This window comes from Nicotiana sylvestris, chromosome 9 (assembly GCF_000393655.2).
Source record: "Nicotiana sylvestris chromosome 9, ASM39365v2, whole genome shotgun sequence".
NCBI classification, from domain to species: Eukaryota; Viridiplantae; Streptophyta; class Magnoliopsida; order Solanales; family Solanaceae; genus Nicotiana; species Nicotiana sylvestris.
In genome coordinates this window covers 136,172,972-136,196,178 of record NC_091065.1, presented here as the reverse complement: position 1 = coordinate 136,196,178, position 23,207 = coordinate 136,172,972, and the positions used below count along the sequence as shown (strand labels likewise).

Below are 23,207 nucleotides of genomic sequence, written 5' to 3'. Positions count from 1 at the left end.
GCAGACCTGACTCGGGGCTCCAATTTTCTAAATTTTAAACCCGACCCCTTATCGATATATTCCGTGTTATAACTAATTTTGAGCATATTTCTTGATGCTTTTAGAGAGAGAAAGAGAGGGTCTTAGAGAGGGAAGTGCTTCCCATCAAATTACTCCATGAAACTTTGCCAAATCTTTGAAGATAATCAAGTAAGGGCACCTAAATCTTCATCCCAAGAGGTAAGACTTCATTACCTCAGTTCTTATTCCTATGCTTAGCAATAAGGGATTACTAGTGAAGTAATTTATGGGTATAAGAATGAATTTCTTGCATGCATATCACACCATAGAATATGGGGAGGTAGTAAACTAAAAAGAAAGCAATTAGGGAATAAAATGATAGAAATTTCTCTCAAAAGGGCCTAAGATCACAATGCACCTTTAGTGTTTGATAGTATGCTCAAAACAAGCTAGAATCTCAATCTCGTCTCTAATTCTCGGTTTAATTTATAATTCTTACACAATAGATCGAAGTGCTAAAAGTTCCGGAATTTTGTAAGGAATAAGGAAAGCTTTATTGAGGTATGTATGGCTAAAACCCCATCTTTTAGAAATTGAGCTTCATCGTTAGTTGTGTGAGTACGGTAAGATTAAATTGAATTGTTGTATTGATTGCTATTTGACTTGACTTGGTGTTGCAACCTTATATGCGTTGAAATTGTGTCTCAAATTTATCAACGTGTTATTATTGATAATTTGAAAAGGTGCAAGGGCTATGAATCATGTATCGAAATGCTTAGACCTTAGATTGAAATTGAAGTGTGTTGTTGTGCCATTTACATGAAGTCTCATCTACGCCTACAACCTTATTTCTTGTGTGCCATACTCTCTTAAATTACAAACCTAATGTTGAAAATGGGAACCATGTGAAACGTGAATTATGGAATGTGAAAATTGTGGCCCCAAGTGCCAGTAAACTAATACATGTGTAACCAAAGATTGGAGTGAGATGAATAATAGAAAATGGTAATGCCTTGGTAATGCGGCCTAGCCAATCGGGCCGTGATCAGACGCCATGACATATACACATGGCGGTTATGCATTGATGATTGAAACTGGAAAGTGTGAATAGAATATTGGTAACGTCTGCAGGAGACGGCTTAGCCGATCGGGTAGAGATCGGACTCCTCTCAAGATAGCGGTGGTAATGTTAACAATGTGGAACAGTATGAGATGCCCAACTAAAGGCTATGGAAACATGATGTGAAGGTTGTGTAAATTGTTCATGTTGATAATGTTGTGATCATTTAAAGCTTTGAAGTGATACCTGTGATTTCCTTATTTGTATTTGAAAGTTCTTTCTAATTTGATGGTGTTTAGTTATACATACTAGTGCTATTCGATGGCACTAACGTTCCTTTTGCCGGGGGCTCTACATTTTTTTAAATGAATGTAGGTGGCTCCATAGCGGATAGTGCCGGTCGTGTGTAGCGAAGCATCCCTCTTCTCAAGATCTTGGTGATCCCCTTTCTCTTTCAAGGGCTATATTGTATATCTTTGTATTGTGGACTTTCACTTTTGAGGTATAGTCGGGGCCTTGTTGCCGGCATTGTTAAACTTATCTTTTGTATCCTAGAGGCTCTGTAGACATATGTGTGGGTTATGTACGGGGGTTGGATGGGTATACGAACCATGTTGTAATTCTAAACTTATGTTGCCCATAAATTATAACTCTATAGGGATCTTGGAAACTAACTCATCTACGGTTTAATGTGGTGTTTAAAATGAACTATCAATGTAGAATGTGTTGTCCTTCCCCGTCTAAATGGATAAACAAAAGTATGGTTTCTTTATTAATATTGAGGTGGGTTGGAAGTGTATGGTAAGGCTTGCTCAGTCGGGTTTATTCAGTGGAGCACCGGTCACGCTCCTCGGATTTTTGGGCATGACAAACTTGGTATCAGAGCCTAAGGTTTTAAAGTGTCCTAGGATGTCTCGGTGCCGTGTCTAGTAGAGTCCTTCTTATCGGTGTGTAGTCGACCACATCTATAAGTTAGAGGCTACTTGGGCATTTAGGAATAACACCCTTCTTTGATGTTCTGGATCGTGCGGTGCAATTGTCCCTCTCTAATTAGTGCAATGTTCTATCTTTCAGTAAATGACACCTAAGAAGAAAGCGAGAATTATCCAAGCAGCCAATGCCACCTCAGGAGTGGCTGATGATTCACTGCTTGATATTGTGGATGAGGGTAGCTGCCCTGCTATCGCTCTGCCTAATTTTTCTACTCCAGAGCAGACTACCCTAGTTCCCACACCCATGGAGGGTACCACCATCCCTCCCGTTGATACTCATGTCACGCCTCCAACTCTAGCTTCCACTTCTGGCATTTCGGATGGGGATCTTAGGGGAGCTATTCAAATGTTGACCCAGCTAGTGGCCTCCCAAGCTCAGAGGTCGATTGTTGCTCCTAGTTTATCCAGCTAGCAAGGGAATTCTACTAGTTCTAGAGTGAACAGATTTCTTCAGTTAGACCCTCCTGTGTTTACAGGTGACAATCCAGAAGAAGACCCTCAGGATTTTATTGATGAGATGTACAAGACCCTCAGGGTTATGCATGCAACTGAGATAGAAGGAGTAGAATTGGCTGCCTACCGCTTGAAAGGGGTGGCCTATTCATGGTTTGACTTGTGGGAGGATTCCCGAGAGGAGGGGCTCCATCCGACGAGGTGGAGCGAGTTCATTGATGCCTTTATTAACCATTTCCTGCCCGCTGAGACAAGGGCAGCCCATGCGTCATAGTTTGAAAATTTGAGGTGAGTTTGCTCGCTTTTCCAAGTATGCCATTCATATTTTGCCCACAATGGAGGCCAAGGTGCACCAGTTTGTTCAGGGCCTTAATTCTTTGACTATTAATGAGGCTTCTACGGTTGCATTGAATTTTGACATGAATTATGGAAAGATGGTAGAATTTGCTCAGGCCACAAAGAATCGTAAATTAAAGAAAAGAATGGAGGCAGAGGGTAGCAGCAAGGCCCAGTCTACGGGCAATATAGGAGAGTCACTAGGTGGGGGAAGATCAGCTTTCAAGGGAGGATCATCATGGCCTTCCCAGTCTATTGCACAGTCTTCAGCCAGTGCACCGCCGTCAGGGCCCAGATAGCAACAGTGGAGTCGTTTCAGGCTCGGTCAGGGCAGTAGGGGATCCCATCAGCGGGGTCGGTCAAGAGAGAGGTTCCAGTAGCAGCAGAGGTCCCCATGCCCTAGGTGCGGGAAGATGCACTCAGGGACTTGCTATCTAGAGCTACCTATATGCTATGGAAGTGGGATGAGGGGTCATATTTAGAGATATTATCGTGCATCCCGCCAGGGAGCAGGTAGGGGCACAACTCAGCCATCCAGCCAGGCAGCTGTTACATCTTCAGCCCCCTCCCCAGCTCGAGGTACCCCAGCACTCGCAGGGCGTGTTGCAGCTAGGGGTGGTGTGCAGAGTTTATGAGGACCCAGCCAATTTTATGCTATGAGTGGTCGCCAGACTGCAGAGGCTTCTTCAGATGTTGTTACAGGTATTCTGACTGTCCAATCTCATGATGTGTATGCACTTATTGACCCTGGTTCCACCTTCTCCTATGTTACCCCTTTTATTGCTATGGGATTCAGGATAGAGCCGGATCAGCTTCATGAGCCCTTTTTGGTATCTACCCCAGTTGGTGAGTCTGTTACAACTGCTCGGGTTTATAGGGGATGTGTTGTTACAGTATGGGGTAGGAATACCGCGGCCGATCTTATTGAGTTAGGGATGGTCGACTTTGATGTAATAATGGTAATGGATTGGCTTTATTCATGCTTTGCCAAACTTGATTGTCGGACTGGAACCATTAGGCTTGAATTTCCTAATGAGCCCGTTATTGAATGGAAGGGGGATAACGTAGTGACTAGAGGTCGGTTTATTTCCTACCTTAAGGCCGCGAAGATGATCAAGAAGGGGTGTATCTATCATCTAGTTCGGGTCACGGACACCAATGCCGAGGCGCTTAGCCTTGAGTCTGTACCAGTTGTGAATGAATTTCCGGATGTCTTTCTAGATGAACTCCCTGGGATTCCACCGGATAGGGAGATTGATTTTGGGATCGATGTGATACCAAGCATGCAACCTATAATTCCACCTTACAAAATGGCACCGGCATAATTGAAAGAGCTAAAGGAACAATTGAAGGATTTGCTAGAGAAGGGTTTCATCCGGCCGAGTGTGTCGCCATAGGGTGCACCGGTCTTGCTTGTAAGAAAGAAAGATGAATCGCTGCGGATGTGTATTGATTACCGGCAACTCAACAAGGTCACAATCAAAAACAAATATCCTCTGCCAAGAATAGATGACTTATTTGATCAATTGCAAGGTGCTACATGTTTCTCAAAGATTGACTTGCGGTCCAGGTACCATCAATTGAAGATAAGGGAGAAGGATATTCCAAAAAACAGCCTTCAGAACTCGGTATGGGCACTTTGAATTTATGGTAATGTCTTTTGGGCTAACAAATGCCCCGACAGCTTTCACGGATCTTATGAATCGAGTCTTCAAGCCCTTTCTAGACTCCTTTGTGATAGTGTTTATTGATAATATCCTTGTGTATTCCCGAAGTCGGGAGAACCATCAATTGAAGATAAGGGAGTAGGATATTCCAAAAAACAGCCTACAGAACTCGGTATGGGCACTTTGAATTTATGGTAATGTGTTTTGGGCTAATAAATGCCCCAGCAGATTTCATGGATCTTATGAATCGAGTCTTCAAGCCCTTTCTACACTCCTTTATGATAGTGTTTATTGATGATATCCTTGTGTATTCCCGAAGTCGAGAGGACCATGCTGCCTATCTTAGGGCAATTTTGCAGACTCTTCAGCAACATCAATTGTATGCAAAATTTTTGAAATGTGAATTCTGGCTTGAATCTGTCGCGTTCTTGGGCCATGTCATTTCCAGGGAAGGAATTATGGTTGATCCTTAAAAGATTGGAGTAGTGAAGAATTGGCCTATACCTACCACTCCAACTGAGATTCGCAGTTTCTTAGGCTTGGATGGGTACTACATGAGGTTTGTGGAGGGGTTTTCTACTCTTGCCTCTCCATTGACTAAATTGACACAGAAAGTAGTTAAATTCCAGTGGTCTAATGCTTATAAAAAGAGTTTCCAAGAATTGAAGTCAAGATTGACAACAGCATCGGTGTTAGCCCTGCCAGAGGGTACAGAGGGGTTTGTAGTGTATTGTGATGCTTCGAGAGTCGTGCTTGGGTGTGTGTTAATGCAGCACAGCAAGGTTATAGCCTATGCTTCTAGGCAACTCAACAATCATGAGAAGAACTATCCAACCCATGACTTAGAGTTGGCAGTAGTGGTGTTTGCGCTAAAGATTTGGCGACATTATTTATATGGGGTCCATGTGGATGTATTTACGGATCATAAGAGCCTTCAATATATTTTCAAGCAGAAAGAGTTGAATCTGAGGCAAAGAAGATGGCTAGTGTTACTCAAGGACTATGACATTGATATTCGCTATCACTCGGGAAAGGCTAATGTTGTGGCAGATGCACTTAGTCTAAAATCCATGGGAAGTTTAGCTCATTTGGAGGCCCATCAGAGGTAGTTGGCCAGGGAGGTTCACCAGTTGGCTAGTTTGAGAGTTCGCCTTGCGAACTCTAATGAAGAAGGGGTAATTGTGCAGAATAGGGCTGAATCATCGCTTGTGGCAGAGGTGAAAGAAAAGCAATTTGTGGATCCGTTGTTAGCACAACTGAAAGAGGGGATTCTCAAACATAAAACCACAACCTTTTCCTTTCACATGAATGATGGTACCCTACGGTACCAAGACCACCTATGTGTTCCTGATATCGACGGTCTTCAGGAAAGGATCATGGCAGAAGCTCACACTTCCAGGTATTCCGTGCACCCAGGTTCCACGAAAATGTATCATGATCTCAATGAAATTTATTGGTGGAATAACATGAAGAAAGATGTGGCGGACTTTGTGGCAAAATGTCCGAATTGTCAGCAAGTAAAGGCCGAACACCAAAGGCCCAGTGGATTGGCTCAAAGCATAAAAATTCCAATATGGAAATGGGAGATGATCAACATGGACTTTGTGGTAGGGTTACCACGCACTTCGTGCATGTTCGACTCAATTTGGGTGATTATTGATCGACTCACAAAGTCAGCGCACTTCCTGCCAGTCAAATCTACCGACACGGCGGAACGGTATGCTTAGTTGTATATAAAAGAAATAGTTAGGTTACATGGCACTCCAGTCTCAATCATTTCAGATCGAGGGGCTCAGTTCATAGCCAACTTTTGGAAGAAGTTTCAGCAAGGTTTGGGTACGCAGGTAAATCTTAGCATAGCTTTTCATCCACAAACCGATGGTCAAGCAGAGTGGACCATTCAGACGCTTGAGGATATGTTGCATGCTTGTGTTCTTGATTTCAAAGGTAGTTGGGATGACTATTTGTCACTCATAGAATTTGCTTACAACAACAGCTTCCATGCTAGTATCTAGATAGCACCATTTGAGGTGTTGTATGGTAAGAGATGTAGATCCCCCATTGGGTGGTTCAAGGTTGGAAAAGCTAAAGGGATAGGGACAAACCTTGTGCATCAGGCTATGGAGAAGGTTAAGGTCATTAAGGAGCAGTTAAAAACTGCTCAGAGTCGCCAAAAATCCTATTCAGATGTGCGTCGCAGAGATTTAGAATTCAAAGAAGATAATTGGGTATTTCTTTAGGTTTCCCCTATGAAGGGCATCATGCGATTTGGAAAGAAGGAAAAAGTGAGTCCGAGGTATGTCATACCATACAGAATCATTCAGAGGATAGGTCAGGTGGCATACAAGCTCGAGCTGCCACCCGAAATGTCATTAGTACACCCGGTCTTTATGTGTCCATGTTGAGGAAGGTAGTGGGAGATCCGTCCACCATTGTGCCAGTTGAAACTATAGAGGTAAATGGAGAACTGTCATATGAAGAAGTTCCAGTTACCATTCTTGATAGGCAGGTTCGTAAATTGAGAAATAAGGAAATTGCATCCGTGAAAGTATTATGGCGGAACCAGCAAGTTGAGGAAGTCACTTGGGAAGCCGAGGATGAAATGAAAAAGAAGTATCCACATTTGTTTGAATAGTCATGTAATAGCTTTTATGCTTTTAGCTCCTATGAACTCTTATCTTTAGACTTGATCTATGTAAAATTGTCCCCTTTTTGGTAAAATGTTGCCTATACGGCCATGGTTGATGATTGTACAAGTTATGTTATGAAATATGGTTATGCTGTTAGGATATGTTCTGGGGCTCTCTGACAGGTGGATAAGGCCTAGATACAAAGGAAACTCTGGCAAAATTTTCGAAAATTTAGGGAGTTGACCAAATTTGGAGACTAATAGTATGTAAGCAGTAGGTTGCATAGAGATCGCTAATAAGCGAACCATGATCCTCATTCAAGGATGAATGATCTTAAGTGGGGGAGGATGTGAGGCCCCGTGAAAAAATTTCCACCCTAAACCCAAAAGCTCGTGGTGGCAATTAGGATCATGTGAAGCTCGCCGTGGTTCGGACCTTTTTGGATTGATCTATGCTATAAAAAGTCAAGAAATAATATTTTTCAGAAAATGCGATTCTACGGACGAGAATGCGGTCGCAGATTAGGTATGCGTACCGCATAATCGCCGCAAAGTGAGTCAGTGTGTTGGTCAAATTTGAGGTTAAATATGCGGTCCATTATGCGATCACATAACCGATATGTGGACCGCATAGTCGTCACATAATTTCCTTGGGATTTTGTAATGAGCAGTTCTGCGGTGCATTATGTAATCGCAGAATGGGTATGCGGACCGCATTTCTGCCGCATACCTAGACAGAATGTTCAGATGTTGGGAGCACTTTTGCGGTCCATTATGCGGGCCGCATTTCCACTTTGCGATCGCAAATGCGATCGCAGACCTGACTCGGGGCTCTAATTTTTTAAATTTTAAACCCGACCCCTTATCGATATATTCGGTGTTATAACTCATTTTGAGCATATTTCTTGATGTTTTTAGAGAGAGAAAGAGAGGGTCTTAGAGAGGGAAGTGCTTCCCATCAAATTACTCCATGAAACCTTGCCAAATCTTTGAAGATAATCAAGTGAGGGCACCTAAATCTTCATCCCAAGAGGTAAGACTTCATTACCTCAGCTCTTATTCCTATGCTTAGCAATAAGGGATCACTAGTGAAGTAATTCATGGGTATAAGAATGAATTTCTTGCATGCATATCACACCATAGAATATGGGGAGGTAGTGAACTAAAAAGAAAGCAGTTGGGGAATAAAATGATAGAAATTTCTCTCAAAAGGGCCTAAGATCACAATGCACCTTTAGTGTTTGATAGTATGCTCAAAACAAGCTAGAATCAAATTCTCGGTTTAATTTGTAATTCTTACACAATAGATCGAAGTGTTAAAAGTTCCAAAATTTTGTAAGGAATAAGGAAAGCATTATTGAGGTATGTATGGCTAAAACCCCGTCTTTTAGAAATTGAGCTCCATCGTTGGTTGTGTGAGTATGGTAAGATTAAATTGAATTGTTGTATTGATTGCTATTTCACTTGACATGGTGTTGCAACCTTATATCCGTGGAAACTGTGTCTCAAATTGATCAATGTGCTATTTTTGATAATTTGAAAAGGTGCAGGGGCTATGAATCTTGTATCGAAATGCTTAGACCTTAGATTGAAATTGAAGTGCGTTGTTGTTCCATTTACATGAAGTCTCATCTACACCTATAACCTTATTTGCTCTTGTGTGCCATACTCTCTTGAATTACAAACCTAATGTTAAAAATGGGAATGATGTGAAACGTGAATTGTGGAATGTGAAAATTGTGGGCCCAAGTACTGGTAAACTAATACATGTGTAACCAAAGATTGGAGTGAGATGAGTAAGGGAAAATGGTAATGCCTCGGAAAGGCGGCCTAGCCGATCGGGCAGTGATCGGACACCGTGACATATACACATGGCGGTTATGCATTGATGATTGAAATTGGAAAGTGTGAATAGAATTTTTGGTAACGTCTCCGGGAGACGGCCTAGCCGATCGGGTCGAGATCGGACTCCGCTCCAGATAGCGGTGGTAATGTGAACGATGTGGAAAAGTATGAGATGCCCAACTAAAGGCTATGGTAACATGATGTGAAGGTTGTGTAATTCTTTCATGTTGATAATGTTGTGATCGTTTAAAGCTTTGAAGTGATATCTGTGATATCCTTATTTGTGTATGAAAGTTCTTTCTAATTTGATGGTGTTTAGTTATACATACTAGTGCTATTCGATGGAACTAATGTCCCTTTTGCCGGGGGTGCTACATTTTTTTAAATGAATGTAGGTGGCTCCATAGCGGATAGTGCCGGTCGTGTGTAGCGAAGCATCCCTCTTCTCAAGATCTTGGTGAGCCTCTTTCTCCTTCAAGGGACTATATTGTATATCTTTGTATTGTGGACTTTCACTTTTGAGGTATAGCCGCGGCCTTGTTGCCGGCATTGTCAAACTCATCTTTTGTATCCTAGAGGCTCCGTAGACATATGTGTGGTTATGTACGGGGGTTGGATGGGTCTACGAACCATGTTGTAATTCTAAACTTATGTTGCCCATAAATTGTAACTCTATGGGAATCTTGGAAACTAACTCATCTACGGTTTAATGTGGTGTTTAAAATGAACTATCCATGTAGAATGTGCTATCCTTCCCCGTCTAAATGGATAAACAAAAGTATGGTTTCTTTATTCATATCAAGGTGGGTAGGAAGTGTATGGTAAGGCTTGTTCAGTCGGGTTTACTCGGTTGAGCGCCAATCGTGCTCCTCAGATTTTGGGGCGTGACACCCATCATCTTTTACCTTTCAAACACCATCCTTCCCACCAGAACCTACTCAATTTACTATCATTGCTTACCCACAGCCGCCCCAATATGAGTTCACCGTAGGACAAGAGAAAACCGCAAAAACCCTTGAGCAAGAGAAGATTGCCAGAAAGATGAGAAGTATGGAGCAGAGTCTCAAAAACATACAGGGTCGGAGTGGAAAGAAAAGTGTATCCAATGCCGACTTGTGTATGTTCCCTCACGTGCATCTACCATTGGTATTTAAAACCCCGAAGTTTGGGAAATATGACGGGCACGAGGATCCCATTTCCCACCTCAAAAGGTATTGCAACCAATTGCGGGGAGCAGGCGGAAAAGAAGATCTCCTTATGGCCTACTTTGGAGAGAGTTTTGTCGGCATTGCTTCTGAATAGTATATGGACCAAGATATATCCCATTGGCATATAAGAGATGACCTGGCTCGGGACTTTGTCAGGCAGTTTCAGTACAATATTGACATTGCCCCTGACAGGAACTCATTGAAAAATCTAAAGAAGAAATCCTCGGAAAGCTTCCGAGAATATGCTATCAAGTGGTGTGAGCAAGCCTCCAGGGTAAAGCCTCCCATGGACGAAATTGAAATGGTCACGGTCTTCCTTTAGGCCCAAGAGGCTGATTATTTTCAAAACATGATGTCTGTGATGGGTAAGCCATTTGCTGAAGCCATCAAAATCGGTGAAATGGTTGAAAATGGGTTGAAAACATGGCGAATCTTAAGTCAGTCTGCTATAAGGACGACCTCCCAAGAAATCCAAGGTGGGTCTAGAGGTATGGCCAACTGAAAGAAGAAAGAAGAAGCAACAATGGCCACTTCAAGTACAAGAAGATCCCGTCCACTCAGACCTTTTTTCTCTGAAAGAACCCCACAACATTACTACCCCCACCAGGATGTGGCCTACGATATGGCTCCTCAGCCATATGTAGTGATGAACGCCCAACCATACGTCAGGCCACAATAACAATTTAATCAAAACAGAGCTCCATTTTCCAGAAATCAACCTCCTTACCAAACTCACTACAACCCCCGGCCTCCACAAACTTCACACCCATCGGTGAATCCTATTCCACCATGTTCCCCAAACTTGTTCACATGGGTTTGTTGTAGCTTGTTCCCCAAACCAGGCAGAATCAAGCATCGCTCGCTTACAGAGCTGGTACTCGATGCGCCTACCATTCAGGGGCAGAAGGGCATGATACAGATGATTGTTGGACCCTGAAGAGGGTTGTGGAGAACCTAATAGAACAAAAGAGAATCGTGCTAAAAGACGAGGACATTCCTAATGTAACCAACAATCCATTACTGGCTCACAACAACAAGCCGATTATTGGGATGATTTGTGAAGACAAAGAGTTTTATCCAGCTCTAAAAGCCATAATTTCTATAGCTGATGTGGAAAAGAAGCCGAGGGTTGTCACAAAACAAGACAAGGGAGAGAAGAAAAGTAAAACCATCCCTTAGAAGACAGAAAAGAAAGTGGAAGTTGAAACTGGGGCAGCACCCTCCAAAGATGTCGTTCTCTATGTTCCTCGAGGCCGCAAGAAAGAACAAATGTCATTGAGTCCTCCTAGGAGGTTTGAGCTAAACAAGGGAGCTAAAATGTATGTTCCCAAGGGGACCTACGTGGTGCGGGGGCCAGTAAATCCACCAAGGCTGGATGAGCCCGTGGTTATTGGCCGCGCGTCACAAAGGCCTATGACAGATCCAACTGTCGTTCCATGGAACTATAACAAAGTGGTAGTAACTTACAAGGGCAAAGAAATCTCGGGAGAAGTTCAGGAAAATAGCACGGCCGAGAAGTACTTCAATTTGGAGGAAGTGAATAATGCCACGAAAAAGCATTTCCCATCTAAGAAGCCAGTAAGTGCTGAAGAAGCAGAGGCATTTTTCCAGAAAATGAAAATGGCAGACTACGAGATAATCGACCAACTTCGAAAGTCTCCTGCTCAAGTCTCTCTTTTGTCTCCGCTGATGAACTCAATTGAACATCAAAAAGTGCTGATCAAAACTCTCAACAAAGCATATGTGCCTATTGAAATCACTGTAGAACAGTTAGAGAGAATGGCAGAAAGGTTTTTTGCAATCAATCAAATCTCTTTCAGCAAGAGTGATCTGCCCGCGGAAGGGGCCGCACACAACAAACCCTTTTACCTAACAGTCAAATGCAAAGGGCATTATATGAAAAGGGTCATGCTTGATGGTGGTTCTGGGAAAGATATTTACCCACTCTCAACTCTGCAACGTATGGAAATCGGTACTGAGAAAATCTGACCTAACAACGTCTGTGTGAGTGCTTTTGATGGCATAAAGAGAGATACAATAGGCAAGATTGATCTGATCCTGACTATCGGACCGGTAGACTTCGAAGTGACTTTCTAGGTTTAGGACATGGATACTTCCTATAACTTCCTCTTGGGAAGGCCATGGATTCACGTAGCAGGGGTTGTGCATTCTACTCTCCACCAGATGGTGAAGTTTGAACATGAAGATCAGGAGATTGTAGTTCACAGGAAAGATGATCAATCGATTTATCGAACCCGTCAGTCCCTTGTCTTGAAGCTAGAGAAGGAAGTGAACATATAATCTACCAGGCTTTCGAAATTGTGGTCGCAGACCAGTGTGAAGAGGGAAACCCTTCCCCCCAACCCTTTCTTTCAAATGCATCAATTATGGTGGCCAAAGAAATGATCATACATGGCTACAAACCCGGGAAGGGGCTCGGGAAATCATTACAAGGGATCCCTGAACCTATCACCCTAACTGCTAGTGAAAAGTTCTTTGGGGTAGGTTTCCAACCCACGCCAGCTGATGAAAATGGGCAGATGAAAGAAAGAATGATGGTTGGGTTTTGCCTCAGCCGGTTCCGCATCTTTATAGAACATTTGCCAGGCCTAAATACAATGAGGAAGAGGAAGAGGAAGCTTTTACGGCTGAGGAAATTGAAGAAATCTGTGGGGTTATGAGGTAGATGTTGTATGAAGACCACATGGTCCAACCAGGGGAAGGCTCAAGCACCACTGAGGTGCTATACATGGGACCCAGTGCCAAACTGCAAAATTGGAAGGCTACTCCACTCCTAATCAGGCGGGAGTCCCGGTAGTCCAGTCCTGCCACTTTTTCTGCATCACGAGTTATTATAGGGTGTAACTCGGATGTTTTCTTTAGTTTCCTATCTTTTAATTTCCAATGTAAACCCTGTTATCGTCAAATTCAATGAAATGAAATCAATATTTCACCGTTCATCTCTCTATTCTTTCTGATTTTGTTACTTTTTCTTATTTTCTTCTTTTCAATTATAATAATGCGGCTTTAAATAATATGACATGCTTGCGGACTTCATGCCCAGATCCAAACACGCTATCTAACTGTGAAATAATGAACCAAGAAACGGAATATGATGAAGAAGAGGCTTTTAGGGAAATAAATCGAGAATTGGAGCAATTTGAGAATAAACCTAAGCCGAACTTAAATGATACTGAGCCGATAAATTTAGGTAATTCGAAAGAGGTCCAAGCGACCATGATAAGCATTCACACATATGAAAGAACTAGGGATGCTTTGATCCAACTTTTGTTTGAGTTCAAAGATATGTTTACTTGGTCATATGATGACATACCAGGACTGAGTGTTAATTTGGTGGTTCATAAGTTGCCAACTTACCCTGTTATCCCGCTGTTCAGCAAAAGCAAAGAAAGTTTAAAACTGATATCAGTGACAAGATTAAAGAAGAGGTCACAAAATAGTTGAAAACGGAGGTGATCCGAGTGATTTGATACACCACTTGGTTAGCCAATGTAGTTCCAGTGACAAAGAAAGACGGGAAAACTCGAGTGTGTGTGGATTACAGAGAACTGAACAAAGAGAGTCCTAATGACAACTTCCCTTTGCCAAACATCCACATCCTCGTTGACAACTATGCCAAACATGAGATACAGTCTTTTGTGGATTGTTATGCTGGGTATCATCAGGTCTTAATGGACGAGGAAGATGTGGAGAAGACAGCGTTTACAATACCTTGGCGAACCTATTGCTACAGGGTCATGCCTTTTTGTCCAAAGAATATCGGGGCAACCTACATGAGAGCCATGACCACCATTTTTCATGATATGATGCACCAAGAGATAGAGGTGTATGTAGACGACGTGATCATCAAGTCCAAGACCTAGGATGACCATGTTCGGGATTTGAGAAAATTCTTTGAGCAGCTGCGTAAATATGATCTGAAGCTAAATCTAGCCAAACGTGTATTTGGGGTTCCATCTGGCAAACTTTTGGGATTCATAGTCAGTCGGAAGGGCATCGAGTTAGACCCAACAAAGATAAAGTCCATTCGAGATCTGCCTCCTCCAAGAACCAAGAAAGATGTTATGAGTTTTCTTGGAAGATTGAACTACATCAGCCGATTCATTGCCCAATTGACATCTACATGTGAACCCATTTTCAAGCTATTAAAGAAAGACGCAACAATTAAATGGACAGGCGAGTGCCAAGAAGCTTTTGACAAAATCAAAGAATACTTGTCGAACCCGCCAGTCTTGGTCCCGCCTGAACCCTGAAGGCCTTTCTTCTTGTATCTGATAGTCTTGGAGAATTCTTTTGGATGTGTCCTCGGACAACGTGACATGACCGGGAGGAAAGAACAAGAAATCTACTATTTAAGCAAAAAGTTCACAAGCTATGAGCCAAATATACCTTGTTGGAAAGAACTTGCTGCGATTTAACTTGGGTTGCTCAGAAGCTGAGGCATTACTTGTTGGCCTACACCACCTACCTAATTACTAGGTTGGACCCTTTAAAGTACATATTCCAGAAAACAATGCCCACTGGGAGGTTAGCAAAGTGGCAGATCCTTCTCACTAAATTTGACATAGTCTACGTCACTCGCACAACAATGAAAGCCCAAGCATTAGCAGATTACTTGGTTGAAAACCCAGTTGATGATGAATACCAACCTTTGAGCACATACTTCCCGGAATAAGAGGTAAATTCAGTTGAGGCAATATCTGAGGACACCAATGCTTGGAAAATGTTCTTTGATGGAGAGGTGAGCGCAAAAGGTGTTGGAATTGGGGCAATCTTGATCTCACCCACTGGTTATCATTATCTAGCCACAGCCCGGCTTCGGTTTTTCTACACAAACAACACTGTCGAGTATGAAGCCTGCATTATGGGTATGAACATGGCAATCAACCAAGATATCGAAGAATTGTTAATCATGGGAGATTCAGATCTGATTATCCGACAAGCTTAGAGAGAATGGGAGACTTGAGATGTCAAGCTTATTCCTTATAGGCAACATGTGGAGGATCTCAGCAGGCGGTTCAAGTCAGTAGATTTTAGGTACATCCCTCGTTGTCACAATGAGCTAGCTGATGCACTTGCTACTTTAGCCTCGATGCTACCATACCCAGGCAATGCCCGCATTGATCCCTTGGAAATCCAAATCCGGGAAAGGCACGGTTACTGTAATACGGTTGAGGCAGAACCAAATATTCAGTCATGGTATCATGACATCAAAAGGTTGCTAAAAACTAAAGAATACTCCGAGTAGGCCAGCGGTGACCAAAAGAGAACCCTTAGGCGGCACGCAAGTGGTTTCTTCTTGAGCAGTGATGTTTTGTACAAAAGAACTCCGGACCTCAACTTGTTAAGATGTGTTGACTCCGAAGAGGCCAGAAGAATCATGTATGAAGTGCACGCAGGAGTGTGCGGACCCCACATAAACGAGTATGTTTTGGCAAAGAAAATCCTCCGAGCGGGTTATTACTGGATGACTATGGAAAAGGACTACTTCAGTTACATCCAGAAATATCATCAATGCCAGGTGCACGGTGATTTGATTCATGCGCCGCCTACAGAACTGCATCTTATGTCAGCACCTTGGCCATTTGTTGCCTGGGGCATAGATGTCATTTGGCCGATTGAGCCGAAAGCTTCAAATGGACATAGATTCATATTGGTCGCTATTGACTACTTCACAAAGTGGGTTGAAGCAATTACTCTCAAATCTGTCACCAAGAAAGCTGTAGTAGACTTCGTGCATTCCAACGTCATCTGCCGTTTTGATATTTCTGCAACTATCATTATGGATAATGCTTCAAATTTGAATAGTCATTTGATGGCGGAGATATGTGAACAATTCAAGATAATGCATCGGAACTCTACTCCCTATCGTCCTAAAGCCAATGGTGTCGTTGAAGCAGCAAACAAGAACATCAAAAAGATTTTGAGAAAGATGATTCAAAGTTCTAGGCAGTGGCATAAAAATTTGCCTTTTGCATTGTTGAGGCATCACACTACGGTGCGCACATCGGTCGGCGCAACCCCGTACCTTTTGGTTTATGGAACCGAAGTCGTAATACCCGTGGAAGTTGAAATCCCTTCTCTCCGGATCATTGTTGAAGCTGAAATTGAAGACAGTGAGAGGGTCAAAACCCGCCTGGAACAGTTAACCCTGATCGATGAAAAGTGAATGGCCGCGATCTGCCACGGGCAGTTGTACCAATAAAGAATGGCCCGTGCCTACAACAAGAAAGTGCGGCCTAGAAATTTTGAAGTGGGGCAACCTGTTTTAAGGCGTATTCTTCCCCGTAATCAGGAAGCAAAAGGAAAATTTGCTCCTAACTGGAAAGGCCCATACATCATCAGAAAGATATTGCCAAGAGGGGCATTGTACCTGGGAGATATTGAAGGAAATGATCCTGAAGCAGCTGTGAACGCAGACGCGGTCAAAAGGAACTATGTTTATTCTTTCTGCAGCGATGGTATTATCCGATTGGGATGACGAAGGCTATCATTCTCGCTACCCCAAACACTCCAATCCTTTGCTAACTCTTCGAGCCGGTTATCTTTCTTTCATTACCCTCTTTGGAACTCGAAGATGTTTGTAAAAAAAATGGAAAAAAAAATGATGATGAAAAAATGAATTGATGAAAAAAAAAAGGAAAAAAAAGAAAAAAAAGAAAAAAACAAAATGTTTTCCCCTGAACTACGTTCGACTTGATTCCGAAAGGATACATAGGTAGCCTCTCTCTGGGGTTCAGTCACACCAAAATATAAATCCAAATTCCCAAGTGAAACTGGGCAGATGTTATAATGGTTCGGCGAAAATCCCACCTGGCCGGTTCCAAAGTTGTAATTCGATCCGAATTATTTTTACTCAAACCTTGTTCAAGACCTTCCGATCAATCGTCAAAAGGTTTTCAAATCGGAGAACGCAGTTGTTTAGATTCGATGCAATCAAGATGAGAGAAATAAAATGAGAGAGTCTTATTAGTGAAAACCTACGGGCACCGTAAGGTGATGATGAGCAAAGAATTTGAAAATGAGAAAGGTCAATTGGCGAAAACCCGCAAAGGGCGTCATTGATCGAAAAGAATGAACACCTCATCACCATTGGTATTGAAAGAGTCCTGTCAAGGTTTCTCGGTTTTTAAACATGGGTTGCTATGGGTTTATGAGAAGTTGGATAGTTGTGCAGATCGGGTATCCAGTCCAAGAAGCATGTCATGTCTATTAAAGTCTGCATGCACCCTAGATAAGTCCTTCCTTCCTCCCCGAAAGGGACACTTCTCCTTAAATTCATTTTCTTGTCCTTTGTCTACTTTTCTTTGAATCCCTTTTGGTCTAACTCTGTTTTCCGAGACTAATACAAAGAAAAGGTGGCAGGATTGGTCTTACGGGGTTCTGCTTAATAAATGCCAAATCCAAAGAAAGTACCCAGCCTCAGCGGGTGCATCAAGTCGATCTCGACTGGCCATGATGGTCGATGCTCTGAAATAAAGTTATTGAAAATGAAAAGAAATCCAAAGTCAAAAGCCTCTAGAGGCATAATAAAGTGAAAGGGCCAAAACCCCGTACGGTTGAACCGTCCCGAGAAAATTGGAAAAGTTGCGTTCCTCAATTTTAGGAGAGAGATCAATCTTCAGAAAGCTAGCAAACAACAGAGGTTCTCACCAAAAGAGTTGGGCCAAAATAAAGTGATCAAAAACAATGAAGGCCACAAAACCGACCACCATTTCAAACTAACAATTGTTCTTTGTTTGAAAAAAAAATTGAAACAGGTGCAATCCAAAGCAACCGTGCAAGAAGCAGGTGCAACCAAAAGAGAAAAAGAAATGTGCAAGTGCTAGAAACAGCTTTGCAGCAATAGTCAATCCAAGAGGGAAGTCTCCTCCAAATTATTACCTGCATTTTACGCTAAAATATGAAAAAAAAAAAAGAGAAAAGAAGAAAATCCAAACAAAAATGGTAGTTTAGAATCCACAACGTCAATCTTTTATGCTTTTCCAACATTAGGGCTCCAATCCCTAAGTTAAGATTTTTTAGACATAGGGCCTCCATTCCCTAGTCGCCTTTTGCCACATTAGGGCTCCAATCCTTGAGTTGAGATTTTTTAGACATATGGCCTCCATTGCCTAGTCGCCTTTTGCCAACATTAGGGTTCCAATCCCTGAGTTGAGATTTTTAGACATAGGGCCACCATTCTCTAGTCATCTTTTTGCCAACATTAGGGCTCCATCTCTGAGTTAAGATTTTTAGACATAGGGTCTTCATTCCCTAGTCGCCTTTTACCAATATTAGGGCTCCAATCCCTGAGTTGATATTTTTTAGACATAGGGCTTACATTCTCTAGTCGCCTTTTCCAACATTAGGGCTCCAATCCTTGAGTTGAGATTTTTTAGACATAGGGCCTCCATTCCCTAGTCGCCTTTTGACAACATTAAGGCTCCAATCCCTGAGTTGAGATTTTTAGACATAGGGCCTCTATTCCCTAGTCGCCTTTCTGCCAACATTAGGGCTCCAATCCCTGAGTTGAGATTTTTAGACATAGGGCCTCCATTCCCTAGTCGCCTTTTTTGCCAACATTAGGGCTCCAATCCCTGAGTTGAGAATTTTTAGACATAGGGCTCCATTCCCTGAGTTGAGAATTTTTAGACATATGGCCTCCATACCCTAGTCACCTTTTTTGCCAACATTAGGGCTACAATCCCTGAGTTAAGATTATAGACATAGGGCCTCCATTCCCTAGTCGCTTTTTCTTTGCCAACATTAGGGCTCCATTCCCTAGTTGGGATCTTAGACATAGGGTCTCCAACCCCTAGTCGCCTTTTGCCAACATAGGACTCCAATCCCTAGTTGAGATTATAGATATAGGGACTTATTCCCTACTCTCTTCCTCCTAAAGACACACAATCTTTATTTTATCGCTTTCAAAAAGAAAATCTCCAGATTTTAGTTACAATTAACTCTCGAAATTTGCCTAGTGAAAACTGGGGCAGCAAATTTCGTTCGTTGGTTTGTTTTGGTGTCTGAGCAGGTTTGACCTCGAGGCATAGGATTCGAGATGACCAAAAGAATGAGTCTCAATCCAGAATAAAGAAAAGAACAAAAAAGAAGTGAACTCGGAGTGCTGGAGCAGAGAAAGATGCGGGCTACTCAAGATATGATTGAAGTCACAAGCTTCGCATGTCCCGCCTTGATCCAAAGCTGAAGAAAGAACCAGCACCTACAGCCAACGAGCATCAAGATTCAGATCGGAGTCTGCAGCGACAACCAGTCAAGACTCAAGATCAAGCTTCAAAAGATTTATAGATAGGAATCTTGTAACTCGTAGTTGATAGATTTAGCTAGCTTAGCTCATTATTTTCCATTTCTGGTGTAATAAGGAGCTCAGCAAGTAGAAACAGCAGTGAAATCGCAGCTTCCCGGTAGTCCCAGCTACCAAAACTTCCAGAACTACATTGACCTGATTCCTTTAAAGCCAAGGATATGTAGGCAACCTCTGAAGCAAGGTTCGGTCAGACTCCTTCAAAAAAAATGCTTCTCATGGAGTTTCAAACGGGCAAAAATCTCTCGTAATTGCTCATTTTATCTTTGCTCGAAAACCCTTCGTGTTTCCAAACAAAGAGGGGCAGCTGTGAGCACGTGATTTTTGCCATACATGAAATACTCCTACAAAATCAAAGAAAATAGATTTTTTTTTAATTATTTGCCATTTTTAGAAATTTTTGTAGATTTTTATTAATTGTTTACATTTTTCTTGATCGTTTAATTTTTATTTAAATCATGAAAAATACCAAAAATAACATGCATTGTATTTAAGATTTGTTTTTACACTTTTAGAATTAATTAGTAATTATTTATTTTATAAAATTTGAAAATCACAAAAATAGCTCATTTTACATTTTTTGTCTTTTATTTTTAGTTTATTGATTTTCCACTTTTAATATAGATTTAAGTAAGGTTTATAATTTTTATAATTAGTTAATTACTTCAATTTCACATTTTTAGATGATTTAGGATTTTTAATCAATAGGATTTTTAATTAAAAAGGAGGAAAAGAAAAGGAAATTATAATTAAGCAGAATTGGAAGAAGAGTACATTTGGTTGAAATTAGGTCATCCCCAAATTTGGCCCAAATATTTTCCCTTAAACCAGCCCCAAACATTAACACATTCAGCCCAAAGAACCTTTTCCCTGCCGGTTCGATCCAGTCCAAGAAACCGGATTGAAACATTAATCGACCCGCCCCATTCTTCTTAATATAAAACCCTCCTTATAATATTTCCCTCAAATTCCCTAACCCTAAGAGAAATCAGAGAAGCGGCACTACTGTGCTTCTTCTTCACTGAGCTTGGCTTCAACTCGCTTGAGTTTCGAGCGAGCTCACTCAAAACGGTCCCCCTCTCCACGTCACTTCTATTTCCCAATGGATTTGTCATATAGGAGTACGATTATTCCCTCAAAACTGCGTATTTCTGTACAAAAGGATAATTTTTGAACGAATGGGAGCAGTGGATAGATGCGAATCAATCCACGCCCTCCATTTGTCCCAAAATTGTTCAAAAACTTGAGGAATTTTTGGATTTTTTTGGGCAGATTTTTCGAAAGTTTTGAGGGCTATATATTGGAGGTAAGTCTTCTGTGCTAAGGGGAGAGAAAAATTAGGAGGAAAAAATCTTCACAACTTAGCCAAAAATTTCTAGGGTTTTTAGTCGTCACTCTTTCTTCGAGCCTTTTTTCTTCAATCTGCTCCTTTTCATTTCAAAACACATACCAAAAAATGGTTTGAGTTCATTTTGGATTCGAGTTCATTTCTTTGCTGAGGTTCTCGACTGTTGATATTTTTTAAAAAAAAAATGGGGTCTTGAAGCTATCTTCGGTTATTCTTCTGCTGTTGGTTTTGTTGAGTTCATCATTGCTGGTTTCCTCCTTAGCCTTTATTTGGCAAAGTTTCGATTTTGTTTATGAATTTAAGTACACATCTCATTTCTGTATTTCTATTTTTCTGTTTTAAAATGAAGTGTTGGCTCTTCTTTTGAGTCATTTGATGAAAAAGTGTAAAATGGTTGTTTGCTCTGTTTTAAACGTGAATGGATGTGAGGTTTGGCTAGTTTAAGGCTGAAAATCTACTATGAATTTGCCTGCTAAGAATCACTGTAGTAGCCTATTTTTTTTTTGCTGATTGCACACATGCACACTTGTCGCATTTAAATCGTTCATATGGTTCGTTAAAATCAGCATGTGATTTGCTAAAAAAAATAAGATGAAGCCTTATAAAAGTAGACTGTTGGAGCTGTTGAATCTTGATGAGGGGTTTAAATTGTTTTACTCTCCTCATCGAGGCATGGCAGAATCTGTGTATATGTTTTGAGTTGGGTTAATCACTTCTTCTCCATTCATATGTTACTTGTTTAAAAACTTTCATGTATTTGTTCCGCTGTATCCTTCTTGTCCGAGATGCTGATAATTGCTACTGGGTTTAGGCAGTAACTTGGAACTATTGAGATGTTTTCGTTAATTTGCAGTGTCTTTATGTTTTAAAAATGGAAATATAGAAAGGTAGGGAGTTTTTCCTTAATTAGTAGCAAGAAGATTGATTTTTGTGTTCTATTTCTCCCCTCACTTTTCTCCTCATTTTGTGAAGGTCAGTTTAGTTCCGGTATCCTTTAAGTTTAGCAGTAATATTTTGCATAATATTTGATTAAATCTTACCTGGTTTTGTTTTCCTAAGAAAATGGCTCAAGTATTTTATATGTAGAAGACGTTCATGTATGAACTAGTTGGCTAATATTTCTCCAAAACCAATTGAATCAAGTTGGTAAAGTATGATTGGTTAGCTAAGTAGAGTATTAGACATTGCATATCTCCTGCCTTAAGGCAATATATGTTTTCTTATTTTTGGTACTTGTATCTTAGAACAAGTGAAGAATGTGTATTTCACTATCTTGAATAGGTTCTGCAGAATAATATGCGAACCATGATGTGTGGTGTTTATCAATAAGGTGCCGATATTATTAGCATTCCGTATTCGTTTTTCAACTGAGTATTAAATGTAACAGTGTTACACGAAGTTGAGTAAAATGGATCCCAAAGAAATTCAGCACATGTAATTGCTTCCAAAGAATCTGGACTTATGTGCACTCATAAAAATATGATTTTCACGCACAAATGAACATGGTTTGAAGACGTGTGTAATTTTGTATGATTCGTTTTTTTTCTTTTTCTGGATTTTGTATATAGCACATTGCCAAAATTGAACACATTAATTGTTGTTTGGGCCTAAGTAGAGGCCCATTTTCTTTCCCTTTTTGTTCATCAATAATGTGAGAAATTAACTCATGAATCCCCTAATTTACTTTAGGCCCGATTTAGATTAGTATTGCGATTATATATACGTTCGCGTAATATAATTAAAAAATTTAACTCTTAAAAGACTCGAGGGATGCGTTCGCGCAACTTCAACCAAACTTTTTCCCAATAAAATAAACAAAGCGTTATTAATTGTGGACACGTTCGCGTGACATGATTTTTGACGCGCCAAAGGAAAAGAGTATACGTGCGCCTAACTCAATTTTAATTACGAACAAATCAAGTGATTTAAAAGCGGTAAAAGGATAATTGCACATAGGTCCTAAAAATGAGTAGTTAAACAATTTAAGTCAAATATAAATTGCGAAGTGACCGTGCTAGAGCCACGGAACCCGGAAATGGCTAACACCTTCTCCCGGGTTAACAGAATTCCTTACTTAGAATTTCTGGTTCGCAGACTTTAAAAAATAAATATTTCCTCGATTTGGGATTTTAAAATAAACCGGTGACTTGGGATACTAAATAAACTATTTCAAGTGGCGACTCTGAATTAAATAAATAATCTCATCTCGAATAATATCGATTTAATTGGAAAAACTCCTTTATATCTCCCTTCGGACGGGTAAAAAAGGATGTGTGACATCTACCACTTTGTGTTCCTCATGTTTCCTTAAGTTTAGTGCTGACATTCTTTACCAATGTGA

At 41.1% G+C, this 23,207-nt stretch overlaps 1 protein-coding gene across 1 annotated transcript; it reads left to right on the top strand.

Moving 5' to 3' along the window:
* The first annotated feature begins 3,497 nt into the window (after positions 1 to 3,497).
* Positions 3,498 to 4,166, top strand: LOC138878280 (uncharacterized). The gene has a single exon (XM_070157946.1). It carries the CDS (start codon positions 3,498 to 3,500, stop codon positions 4,164 to 4,166), a length of 669 nt encoding a protein of 222 aa, XP_070014047.1.
* Positions 4,167 to 23,207: the final 19,041 nt, after the last annotated feature.